The sequence below is a fragment of the Arvicola amphibius genome, chromosome 4 (assembly GCF_903992535.2).
Source record: "Arvicola amphibius chromosome 4, mArvAmp1.2, whole genome shotgun sequence".
NCBI lineage: Eukaryota > Metazoa > Chordata > Mammalia > Rodentia > Cricetidae > Arvicola > Arvicola amphibius.
The window spans coordinates 34,565,766-34,578,382 of record NC_052050.1 but is presented as its reverse complement, the minus strand read 5'-3'; the positions used below and the strand labels follow the sequence as shown (position 1 = coordinate 34,578,382).

General features: G+C 41.1%; 1 protein-coding gene across 1 annotated transcript in view; it reads right to left on the bottom strand.

Annotated features, from left to right (window-relative positions):
* Nucleotides 1-12,617, bottom strand: part of Vmp1 (vacuole membrane protein 1) — a 99,282-nt gene that overhangs the window by 83,729 nt on the left and 2,936 nt on the right. Inside the window, 3 exon segments of the mRNA XM_042054831.1 lie at nt 1,419-1,509; nt 2,776-2,911; nt 4,075-4,167. Coding sequence (XP_041910765.1) covers nt 1,419-1,509; nt 2,776-2,911; nt 4,075-4,150 — 303 coding nt within the window. The 5' untranslated portion in view covers nt 4,151-4,167.

Genomic DNA, 12,617 nt, shown 5'->3' with positions numbered 1-12,617 from the left:
AGTTCCAGCCAGGAAGGGCTATGTAGAAATCCTGTCTCGAAATATAGACGGTGGAGTGTGTGGGGTGGGAGAAATCACACATTTTGTAAATAGAATACATTCTTGATTATTCAAGCAAATTTTTAACACCAGGTTTTTAAAATATGTTTCAAATATGGGCAAAAATAAAGTACAGTGTTAAGAAAGATGCCTTGAAAGAGTTGATTTATTTCTAGAGAAATTTCTAAGTGTTAGTTAAAAAGAAAAAGTCAGGGGGCTGGAGAGATGGCTCAGAGGTTAAGAGCACTGACTGCTCTTCCAGAGGTCCTGAGTTCAATTCCCAGCAACCACATGGTGGTTCACAGCCATCTATAATGAGATCTGGTGCCCTCTTCTGGCATGCAAGCATACAGGGAAGGAACGTTGTATACATAATAAATAAATTAAAAAAAAAAAAAAAAAGAAAAAAATCAGGGAGCCGATTACAAAGTGTTTTGTCTGCTTGGCTTGTTTGTTTGTTTGTTTGTTTGTTTAAGAAACAGAATTTCACTATGTATCCCTGGCTAGCCTGGCACTCTGTAAAATTGGCTAGCTTCAAACTCATGGTGATCTTCCTGCCTCTGTTGGACTTAGTGGCATGTTCCACCATGGTTAGCTTGACTGCAAATTCTTATCAACATATAAAGATTATCTACAGGAAATGCATTCACAACTATAATAATAAAAAAATACCTTCCCTGACATTAATTAAATTGCTTTAGCTGGGCAGTGGTGGCACACGCCTCTATTCCCAGCACTTGGGAGGCAGAGACAGGCGAATCTTAGTGAGTTAGTTTGACGCCAGCTTGGTCTACAAAGCAAGTTTCAGAACAGCCAGGGCTACACAGAGAAACCAACCAACCAAACAAAAAATTACTTTAAAATGATAGCTTTATAGAAACATTTCCTATTAGAATAGATTAACATTTTGCCATTTTAATGAAAGGTGCTAACAAAATGTTAACCTGTTATTTTCCCATCAGTACATGACTATATACTACAGGAAACGACCTTCCATAGAAACAAAATCTAACTCTCAATCTAGGATGCAATCTGTTGGCTGGATCATAAAAGCACATTATAGACATTATGAAGGCTTTGAGAGATGAAAGGATTCGTAAAGTTAGGATTCGTACCGTTTTGACTGAATACTTTAAATCTTTTAAGGTAAAGAGGAATCCTAAATATTAAAATAATGTTGAACAGGTATGAAACAGTGCTCGGTATTTTTAGTATATGGAATAAGATGGTAAGATACCAAATCGTCAGATAAAATTAAAGATACAAAAGTTTATTTATAAGTATAGAGGGCATAAATTCTAATGAAACATATTAGTCCTACTCTGAAATGTCATGTGATCACAGAATGCCAAGGAGCAGAGAATTACTCAGTATCTTACCTGTTGGTGGGCTCCTTCCACATAATACGTAGCTATAAGCACAGCAAGCAGCAGTAAAGAAGTCAACACAATGCTTTGACGATGCCATAGCCTTAAAAACAAATAAAAACATCTCACATTAATCTTGCAATTTGCAGAAACAGCCTTTGGGATGTAAAAAGGAATCAGCCAAGGTACATGGGCCCAGAAACCGAATTATCACATAGCCTTACCACAGCTCTCCCTGTGCCCAAAGCCTGCGGCTCACACCTCCTGTTTTAATATGGGGAGGAATTACAGTGTGACAGGGAGAGCACGGGCTCCCAGGCTGTAAAGCCCGTGGGCTGGGTGGGCCACTTAGTGCTGCTTTTTTAGCAGGACACTTAACCTTTCAGATTTTGGTTTTTGCTTTTAAAATGGTAATGATTATATATTTGCTCTTTCTTCTTCATGGACCTCCTACAAGATCAAATGAGCTGAAAATTGTCACAAAATGTTTTATGTACAACAAAATGTAAGATAATAATATAGATAATTTAGAAGAACAAGAAAATAGTAGGGAGGCTAGAGAGATGGCTCAGTGGTTAAGAGCACTGTTGCTCTTTCAGAGAACCCAGGTTCCGTTCCCAACAACCCACTAACTCTCTGTAACTCCAGTTCAAGGAATCTGACACCTGCACACAGACATATATGCAGGCAAAACACTAATGCACATGAAATAAAATAAAATAATTTCTTTTTTAAAAAAGAAAATAATAGGGCATGAAAGTTCAACCTGCTCGCTGAGATATTTCAAACAGGCAGGGCGCAGACAGAAACACTTCATGGCAGAGTTCTTTTTCACTGGCTGTCAGTAAGCACCACATGCATGTTGAACTTGCTGCAGGCTTAGTATATCTACTGCATGCCTCATTCCATTTCAAGATAAAATCAGGAAAAAAAAAACCCACTATCTTCTTAATTTTTTTCCCTTGGAAGACCCAAAATGAAACAGGAGTCAACTGTAACAACCTGTCAAGTAAATAACGTTTCCTCCATCATTTTTCCTCAAACCAAACATCCCAATCTATTGCTCTCCCTTTAGGGACAGGGAGATGGTGGGGTGACCATCTTGAACTATAGAACAAAGGATGACCTTGAAAACCTGGTGTTGCTTGGTGCTGGCTTTGTCCGTGGGAGACAAGTACTCTTAATGAGCTACATCCCCATCCCTAGTCAAATTCTTTTTAAACTATAGGAAGGAAAACAAATGATCCTATAACATTCTAAATTTAATGAATCCATTTTGGTGAAACAGATGGCAGGGAGTAGGAGATGGCTGAGGACTTCTAAAATTAGTAAATACAATTTATATAAAAAGTAACAGAAAACTCTTTACTTTGAGGTCCATTCCTTCAAAACTACAAGAGTTTCCAGAGAAAAATACTGCAAGGTAGTGAGTGGCTGCCTCCACAGGACAATGTTCTGTCTTTCTTCCCGATCCCTTCTCTTCTTTTCATGTACGGAAGAGGGGTCTGAAAAACAACAGCAAAGAAGTTAAAACAGAATTCCTACCATCTGTGCCACATTTTCAAAGAATAAAAATAACACACCTTCCCATCTTATATCTCTAAGACTGCATAAGAAAATCTCGAAATAGAAAGGAGGTTTAACATCGAGACCGGGCAAAATGAAGGGGTTCATGGTACTAACCTGAGAGGAACAAAATTATAACAAGTATCTAAATCTCTAACAAGAAGCCAAGGACTGTGGTACACACTGAATCCTCAATGGCTTCTCACATGTCTGTCCATGCCTACCTCTTTCCACCAGTGGCAACTTCGCAACGTATTCTTAGCTATCATGGAGAAGGACAGCACAATGCATGACGGATGAGAAAAGTTTCATCCATGTCTCAGGTAACCACTCACAGCAAGTCCTAGGATCCCGAGACATGGCAACTGGTCCAATCTCATGAACTAACTGTCATGGTCGCCAGTCATGTTTAGTGCAGAGGACCAAGTCCGGGACTTCACGCATCCTGCGTATGCCCCTCTATCACTGAACTATATCAGCCCCCCCCCACCACGGCTGTTTTTTTCCCCATCACTGTTACTGAGGTAACAACAAACGGTGCAAGCACAAAACAAAACATACAATCCTATTCGTAGCCAGGTGAGTTGTGGTGCTCATCTTTAATCCAGACACTTGGCAGGCAGAGGCAAGTGGATCTGTGAGTTTGAGGCCAGCCTGGTCCACAAAGTGAGTTCTAGGACAGTCATAGCTACACAGAAAAACCCTGAAGCCTTGTCCCCAAAAAACAAACAAACAGAAAAATAAAAATACCCAACCAACTAAAACCTCCTATGTACCCTCCCCCCCCCACAGAACCCAGCAGAGTGGAACACGTTGGTATTTCTGCGGCAATTTGTCTGTCTGTCTTGAGACAGGGTTTCACTGTGGAGCCCTGGCTGTCCTAGAGTTCACTATGTAGACCAGGGTGGCCCCAGACTCATAGATATACATCTGCCTCTGCCTCCCGAGTGCTGGGATTAAAGGCCTGTGGCAGCTCAAATGTAAAGACAAACTACTTGGTCAGTGAAAGGATTCAGTGAGGAAAGGCATTTAAAGCCCCAGAAGAATGACAGTCACCAAATACCCAGGCAGTTTGCTATTACTGCTACCGTAGATTCCTTACCTGGGAAACTCCCATTGTGTTGCTCCTTACTCATTGCTACACGTCTCTGGTCACAATTTTTTCCATTCTCTGCCATTTCATAGATCAGTAACTCTGGAGGAGCTAATACAGAAAATAAATCCCAGTAATGCGTTAGAGTTGTGTGCTTTGCAACTGAGACTAAAACTGAATACAGGAGCAAAATGGCATACATCCCACATGGTAACTGTATGATGTGGTCACACTGTTTTCTCCTTTTATAACCAAGAGTTGTATAAATAATTTATATAATTCCATATAAAATCTTTTTTTTCTTTGGTTTTTCGAGACAGGGTTTCTCTGCAGCTTTTTTAGAGCCTGTCCTGGAACTAGCTCTTGTAGACCAGGCTGGTCTCGAACTCACAGAGATCCGCCTGCCTCTGTATTCTTTCCCTTAGTGTCATCGTGAATGGACAAAACAACTTGGGTCCATTTGTAACAGTATTTTTTATTTAGGCAAATAATCTGTTCTTATACAATATGCTAAAAATAGCACATTGACATTTCATTCTCAAAAATGCTCTCTATCAAACTTAAAATCTGGAATTTTATTTGTTAGAAATAACTGAGGGAAAACAGTTTTTTGTTTAGTTGGTGTGGTGTACTACTTCACAAACAAAACAAATTCAGTTTTAAAAATAAGTTTTTAAGAATGTTTATTATTTCCAAAAGAAGAAATTACAACCTAAAGGTAATAAACTAAGAAAGAAGGGTTTTGCACATCAGGTTATCAAAGCATCAGAAGCTCTTGGGTGTTAAGCTCAGAGGTAATGCACAATGCAAGGCCTTGGGTTTGCTAGCCAGTGCCACAAGCAAACCAAACACCCTTTTGCATTTTGACCATTTAGGAGAGACTAGCTGTGGTGATACACACCCATAATCCCAACACTTGGTGGCTGAAGCAGTAGAATGAGGACAGTCCCCACTACATACCCAGATCTTGTCTCAACAGAAATTAATTCCTAATTTAAAACATATTTTCTTTTGTCACAAAACTGTAGGACTAACTCTGCAAAACTTCTATTTCCCTGGAATTAATTCTGCATTTTGAGATGTGTCTAAACAACTGAACACAGCTAGGAAAATAAAAAAAACAACAGTACAGCCACTTTAAATTCACTTACTCAATAAAGATCTATCAAGTGTTCATTGGCTGCCAGTAATCATCTTAGATGCCAAACCTCAAACTTTAATTGATATTTATCCATTTTCCCAGTTATCAACATAGTTTTCCTCTTTTCTTCTTCTTCTTCTTTTTATTTTTTTGGCACTACTGGGGATGATCTTGGGACATGATGCATGTAAGTGGCTCTTCCAATGAGCCACAGTCTCAGCCCTTGAGAGTCTTCAGTCCTATTAAGACACACTCCCACACAGGAATAGACCCTACCATCAAACACATCCCACACTAACCCTCTTTCACATTTCCAGGGATTTAGCTCACTTAGCTCATTCGGTTCTCTCTGTGCCGTCAATCTGGGCTTCTTTATTCTCTCTGGCAGATAGACATCATCCAGTACTCCCCATTCCCATCCTTCACAGATACGGTTCTCCACAGCTGCATGCGGACAGTCTACACACACTCTTCCTCAGCAGCAGTGCCGGGAGCCTTCTGATTCCACGGATCAGAGAATCAGGAAATGTCTTTCATCAAGAGCACTAATGACCTCCGTGCTAGCAAATGTAAGAACACAAACCTTATCGAGCCTCTTACCTAGTGGGGTGCAGGTGAAGGGTCGGGTCTCTTCCCTATTCCTCTGGCTACTTACAGCTCCTTTTGCTTCTACTTCTTGGAGTTATTCAAAGCCTGGTCCTAGGTTCCTTTTTGTGTTCTCTTCACACTCTCTCCCTAATGATGTCATCTAGTCACTCAGCCTTAAATACCCTCTATATAGTGACAATTCTCTTTCTCTCAAAAGCATAATGTTCCACATGACAGTGCCTTATGAATATTCTGTAAGAATAATCAGATCACAGAAGGATCCTACAAAGTATTCAAGCCCAAACCACTCCTATGATGCACACACAGGCAAGCAGAAGTAAACTGACTCAGATAATATCACAAAACAAGTCACAACAAATCCAAAAGCAGCACCCAGATACAACTGGCCTTACAGCACAGCGTGTACTGACTTGTTGGCAACACACATTTCTTTCCACAAACTAGATACAGATTATTTCTTGAAGACTTTTGAAAGAAACAATCTCAATCTACATATTTTTCTTTGTAATAATTAGAAAATTGAGCCAAACTCAGGTGGTGGCGGCACATGCCTTTAATCCTAGCACTTGGATCTCTGGGAGTTCAAGACCAGCCTGGTCTACAGAGCAAGTTCTAGGACAGCCAAGGGTACACAAAGAAGCCCTGTCTTGACAAACAAACAGACAAGAAAAAAGAAAATTGGTATTGTGACTTGTAAGGCTGGTTGGAATAATTCTAATTCTTAGAGTCTACTAGGCTATATGTTTACTAACTCAGTCCCTGAACCATGGCATCCTATCAAATTCCAGATGCCCCGGGAGGACATTAAGTACCTACCTACCTTTTACCTTTTTACACTCTGTCCTTACTTCCTGTGTTTTCTAGCTGCAGGTGGTTACCCAATCCAGCATTAGCACACCCTATTAATCTCACTCATTATCATATTACTTGTTAGAGTGAAGGGCAATTTGTCCTTGAAAGTTACCAATATGTCCTGATTGAGTTGAAGCCATCAGGACAAGGATCATTTGGATTATATATCCCATGGCCACTCCCTAAGATAGAGCTTACTTATTCCTTACCCCAATTCTGCTTTCCTTTACAGCTCAAAATTGTTTAAATTTTTTACAGCTGTAAAAGAAAAAAAATTATCATCTCCACTTAAGTCTCCTCCTTCTAATTTTTTCTTTAATTAAAAAAGATTGTAGGTGTATGGATCTTTTGCCTGCATGTATGTCTGTACTTCACCTGTGTGGAGTGCCTATGGAGGCCGGAAGAGTGTAACATCCCCTGCAACTGGAGTTACAAATGGCTGAGAGCCACTATGTTGGGAATTAAACTTGGTGTTCTGCGAGAGCAGCTGGTGCTCTCAACTGCTGACTCACCTCGCTCTTGGTTTCTCTCTTTCAATGTTTCTTTAGGTAATTTAAGCTTTTGCATTTGAGCATATTTGTATAACAGCCCCATCTTAATTTTCATTTCATCCTTAAATGTTCTTCTTTTGCCTTGGGGGACTGTCATTAATTTAGTTTTTCTATCTCAAGAAGAAGTTCTTAGATGTAGGCATCCTGACTTACCTGCAATCCCAGTATTTGAAAAGCTGTGGCAGTGGGATTGCCATGAGATTCAGTGAATTCTAGGCCAGTATGGACCACAGTATGAGATTCTATCTCAATGAAACAAGACAAAACACATGATGACACAAACTTGTAACCCTAGCACTCAGGAGGCAAAGCCTGGGCGATTCTCACAAGGTTCAGGCAGGCTAGGGCCAGAGCCTGCCAGAGCCTGTGACACAGACAAACCAAAACCCAAAACCAACCAAACAAAACCTATCAAATCATACAAGGAGATTACATATAAGTGGCTAGCACTACTTCTCCATGCCCCCTCCCTTTTAAATTTCATGTGTACCGCCAGGAGATGGTGACACACGCCTTTAATCCTAGCACTTGGGAGGCAGAGGCAGCTAGAGGCAGGCAAATGAATTCAAGGCCAGTCTGGTTTACAGAATTCCAGGACAACTAGGGCTACACAGAAAAACCCTGTCATGAAGCCCCACATCCACTGCCCAAAAAAGTTATTTAAGGGTAAAAGTCTAAAGTTGGGTGCTGGAGAGATAGCCCAGTAGTTAAGAGCACTGGCTGCTCTTCCAAAGGATCCAGGGTTTTGTTTCTAACACCTATACATCAGCTCACAACTGCTTATAACTTCAGTTCTAGAGGCCCTCTTCCCTATTCCACGGACACTAAGCCCACGTGGTTCACAAACATACACGCAGGCAAACACCCACACAGATCAAAAATAAGCCAAGGGGTGGTGGTACACACCTTTAATCCCAGTATTCAGGAGGCAGAGGCAGGCAGATCTCTTAGTTTGAAGCCAGCTTGGTCTACAGAGTGAGTTTCAGGACAGCCAGGGACCCACAGAAAAACCCTGTCTTGAAAAACAAAAACAACAAAACAAAAAATCTAAAAGAAGCCCATATAAGTAGGATAAGATGAAATAAGTTGCTTTCCACAATTCAATGCAGTAGGACCAATTTCAGCCATGTGCCATGAAATACTGTTGAGTTCATGAATATGGAAGTAAGTCCCAAGTATTCTTGTTCTGTTTAAAAGATGGAAATGTCCTCAACCTAGAATCTAGCACAAATTCTCGATCTTCAGTGGAACCTACTTTGCAGTGCGAGTGCACAGTATATGTTAGTTTAGCTTATATGAGTGAGGCTGCTAAAATAAACCTTATAATAATTCCTTACAAAAATGCCATTTTTTGATTAGGTCAAAGGGCAGAAGTAGAACAGAAGCATAACCCAGAACAAACAACATTTCAGACACGAGAAATGCCTTAAAATACTGTGTTTGAAACAAAAGGTTGGTATTAAACTTGTGCTATTTTGTTTGTTTCTGGCAGGAATGCTTATAAGGCAACGCTAAGTCAGCTCACAAAGGCTCTTTGTAGGCTGTGTACGTCCTAAGACTATAATACTACATTCATTTTAAACATTAGCTCCATTTAGAATACAAAAACAAAACAAAACAAAATTATTTAGTCCCACAAAGGGGCGGGGAAACCTACCAAGTTAGTAACAAACTTACTAGAAGCAGCACCCAGATACAGCACGGCCCTAAATAACAGTCAGGAGTATGCTGTTGGCAAGGCACTTCTCTACCCTAAAACTAAAGCTTCGTGGGTAAAGGCACCTGCCACCAAGGCTAATAACCTGAGTTCAATTTCAGGTCTCACATGTAAAAGGAGAACCGACTCCTCTAAGTTGGCTCCTGACTGCCACATGCTTTGGTATGCACGTACAGACCCATATGCAAACAAATAAATATTATTTTTTAAAACAACTGTGTGATGATACAATAATAGCAGTTCCCTTAGGTAAAAGTTCCTGGAAAAATTAACAAGAGAAAGGATAGAAAAGTAAGAGCACTAAACCCACCAACTCTCATTTTCTTGGCAACATTATTCCACAATAAAATTAACATCCTTTCAAGTCAGGCTCCTTAATAACACAAGCAAGCCATCGAAGATGTCAGCTTAGGTCTCACCACCTTTCAGTAACCTTTCTTGCTTTAAGTATCTGGAAGTGGAATGGTTAAGCATACCTAGTTCTAGGCTAAGCCGGAACAGCTGACGACTCCCTACATTAAGGATTAGATTAAGGGCCCGCAAAACTGAGTGTTACAAATTGAATAAGCAATCTAAGTGAGCAATATACCCTGACTCAATGTACACAATCAGAGATTACCAGCCCACCAGACTGAATAAGTAACAGAAACTGTCAAAAGGTGATACCAGTTAAAGAATGTGTTTTCTGAAAATACATGATTTGAGGGGAATGCATGGGAAATCCCTTGAATGTTTCTGAACCTAATTTCTTAAGTTTGGGGGTGGGGCGAACTGCTTGCTATGTAGACCAGACTGGCCTCAGACTTCCTCCTGAGTGCTGGAGTTCTATGTCTGCATGTATTTTGATATCTGACAGGGATCCTGAAATCTGTCCATGTGGATGTAAAGGATGACTGTACCATAATGTTTAAAAAGATCTTTAAACACTACCAGGGCCATGGAACTTTGAGTATTCTCTCTCCTATCAGTGCCTTTTGTAACCTACACATAAATACCTAAAGGTTTCTGGAAAAACTTGTGAAGTGGTCCATGGAATGAGACAGCATCATTTGACAAACTGACTGCTTAAAGTTATTGTGAATACACAAAAGCTACCATGTATATAAGAAAATCTTGCTCCTATCTGTCCCTTACTTAACTAGCATTCTCCTTGTAAAATATAACCACTGGGGGATGGAGAGATGGCTCAGCAGTTAAAAGCATTGGCTGTCCTTCCAGAGGACCTGAGTTCAATTCCCAGCAAACACATGGTGGCTCACAACCATGTGTAATGAGACCTGGTGCCCCCTTCTGGTCTGCAGGCATACATGCAGACAGAAGACTATACATAAAAGGCATGTGCCACGACACTTGCTTTATTAAAAAAAATATATATATAACCACTGTATCAGCTTTTTAAAACACTATATTCTTTTTAAGATTTAGTTATGCTCATGTGTGAATACCTGCATGTATGTATGTGTACCATGTATGTGCCTGGTGCCAGCAAAGGCCAGATCTTCTAGAGCTGGAGTTACAAATAGTTGTGAGATGGCATGTGGGTGCCGGGACCTGAATCTGGGTTCTCTGGAGAGCAGTCAGTGCTCTGACCTGCTGAGCCATCTTTCCTGCCCCATCACCATATTAGTTTTGCACAGTGAACCATTCTTTTTCCAAACACTTTTTATTTAGTGCATGTATATGTGGGTACATAAGTGCCACAGCCCCATGTGTAGAGATCAGAAGACAACTTGTAGGAGTCTGCTCTCTTCTTCAACACGTGGGTTTTGAGACTCAAACTCTGGAGTCAGGTTTGGCAAAGGACAACCAGCCTACAGTCCATGACCCCAGAGAAGCTAGGTAACAAGGAGAACACTACGAGAAACATACATGGATCCCCTTAGGAAGGGAAAATAGAGAAGAACTCTTGAGAAAATTGGGATCATGGGGGGTGAAGAGGGAGGGTGGAAGGGGAGGGGAAGAGAAGAAGGGAAGAGGGGGAAGAAAATATGAGGGAGAAGAAAAGAGATTATTGAGGAAGCCATTATGGGGCTAGCAAGAAACCTCAAACCAGGGAAATTCCCAGGAATCCATAAGGATGAGCCAGCTAAGACCCTAAGCAATAGTGAAAAGGGTACCTGAACTGGCCTTCCCCTGTAATCAGATTGATGACTACCTTAATTGTTATCACAGAAACTCCATCCAGCAACTGATGGACACAGATGAAGAGTCACAGCTAGCACTGGGCTGAGCGCCCAGAGTCTAGTCAGAGAGGGAGGAACAATAATAAGAGCACAGGGATCAAGACCATGATGGGGATAGCCACAGAGACAGTTGACCTGAGCTAGTGGGAGCTCACTGGTTCCCGAATGACAGCGGGGGAACCCGCATAGGCCCAAATTAGGCCCTCTGAATGGGGGTGATAGTTGTGTTGCTGGGGCAATCTGTGAGGTCACTGGCAGTGGGACCAGGATTTATCTCCAGTGATTGAACTGGCTTTTGCAGGCCATTCTCTTTGGCGGGGGATGATACTTTGCTCAGCATATATACAGAGGGGAGGGCCTTGGTCCTGCCTCAAAGTGATATGACAGACTTTGTTGACTTCCCATGGGAAGCCTCATCCTCTCTGAGGAGTGGATAGGGGGTGGGGTGGGTGAAAGGTGAGGGGAGCAGGAGGAGGTGTGAAAGAGGGAACTGGAATCAGCATGTAAAATGAGAAAAGATTGTTTTAAAAAATTACAAATACAAAAAAAAGAGATAATACGTAAAACAAAACAAAAAACAAAACAGAGTTTCTAGAGACAACACACTCTTTAAAATTTATTCTAGCAGGGAGCGGTAAAGCACACCTTTTGCCCTAGCAGTCGAGAAGCAGGTAGAGCTCTCTAAGTTTCAAGCCAGACTGGTCTATATAATGAAATCTAGACCAGCTAGGAGAGTTCTCTATAAAACAACAACAAAAACAAACAGCCAAAAAAACCTCCAAACAAACAAAAAAGTTTATTCTAGGTGTTGGGGTTTAGCCAGCAGCTGAACCTATGATAGTTGGCACAAGGCTCTGGGTTCAATCCTAGCACCGCCCCCGCCCCCCCTAACAAGTTTACTCTGAAAGAATACTTGCACATCCCTGTGAAAGCAGACTATCAACATTGCGACCGCTTCAGTGTGTCCAGTTCCCAGAGTCACACTACCACCACTGCTTCCCCACGGGAGGAGCGAAATGTGGCTGTGGAGTCGTGGAAGCAAAGGATCAAAACAAAGCATCTATTCTTCTACAAAGACTGCTTACTTAGAATGACAGTTAGACAAATGGCCTTGTAGGTGAAAATTAATAAAAATAGAGTATCAGTATTACAGCAGCTCAGAAAGTTCTTTGTATCAGGAGGAAGGAAAAGAAAAAGCTCTTCCCCATGCATTTGTAACATCAGTAAGAGGCACGTTACAGAGCTCCTGTCATTTCCACTTAAATGATAACATTTCACAATACCTGATACAATTGATGGTGATCTGAGACTATTCTGGAAAACATAAGTAATTTCCTTTCCTTAATACATCCTACTCAACAATTTTTTAGAAATTTTATTTGCGACAGGTTCTTACTATGTAGTCCATCCCAGTCTGGCTTTGAATGTAGTATCCTTCCACCTCAGTCTCAAGCACTGTGACCACAGGTGTCCCTGTCCTGGCTTTCCCTGTGAATCTC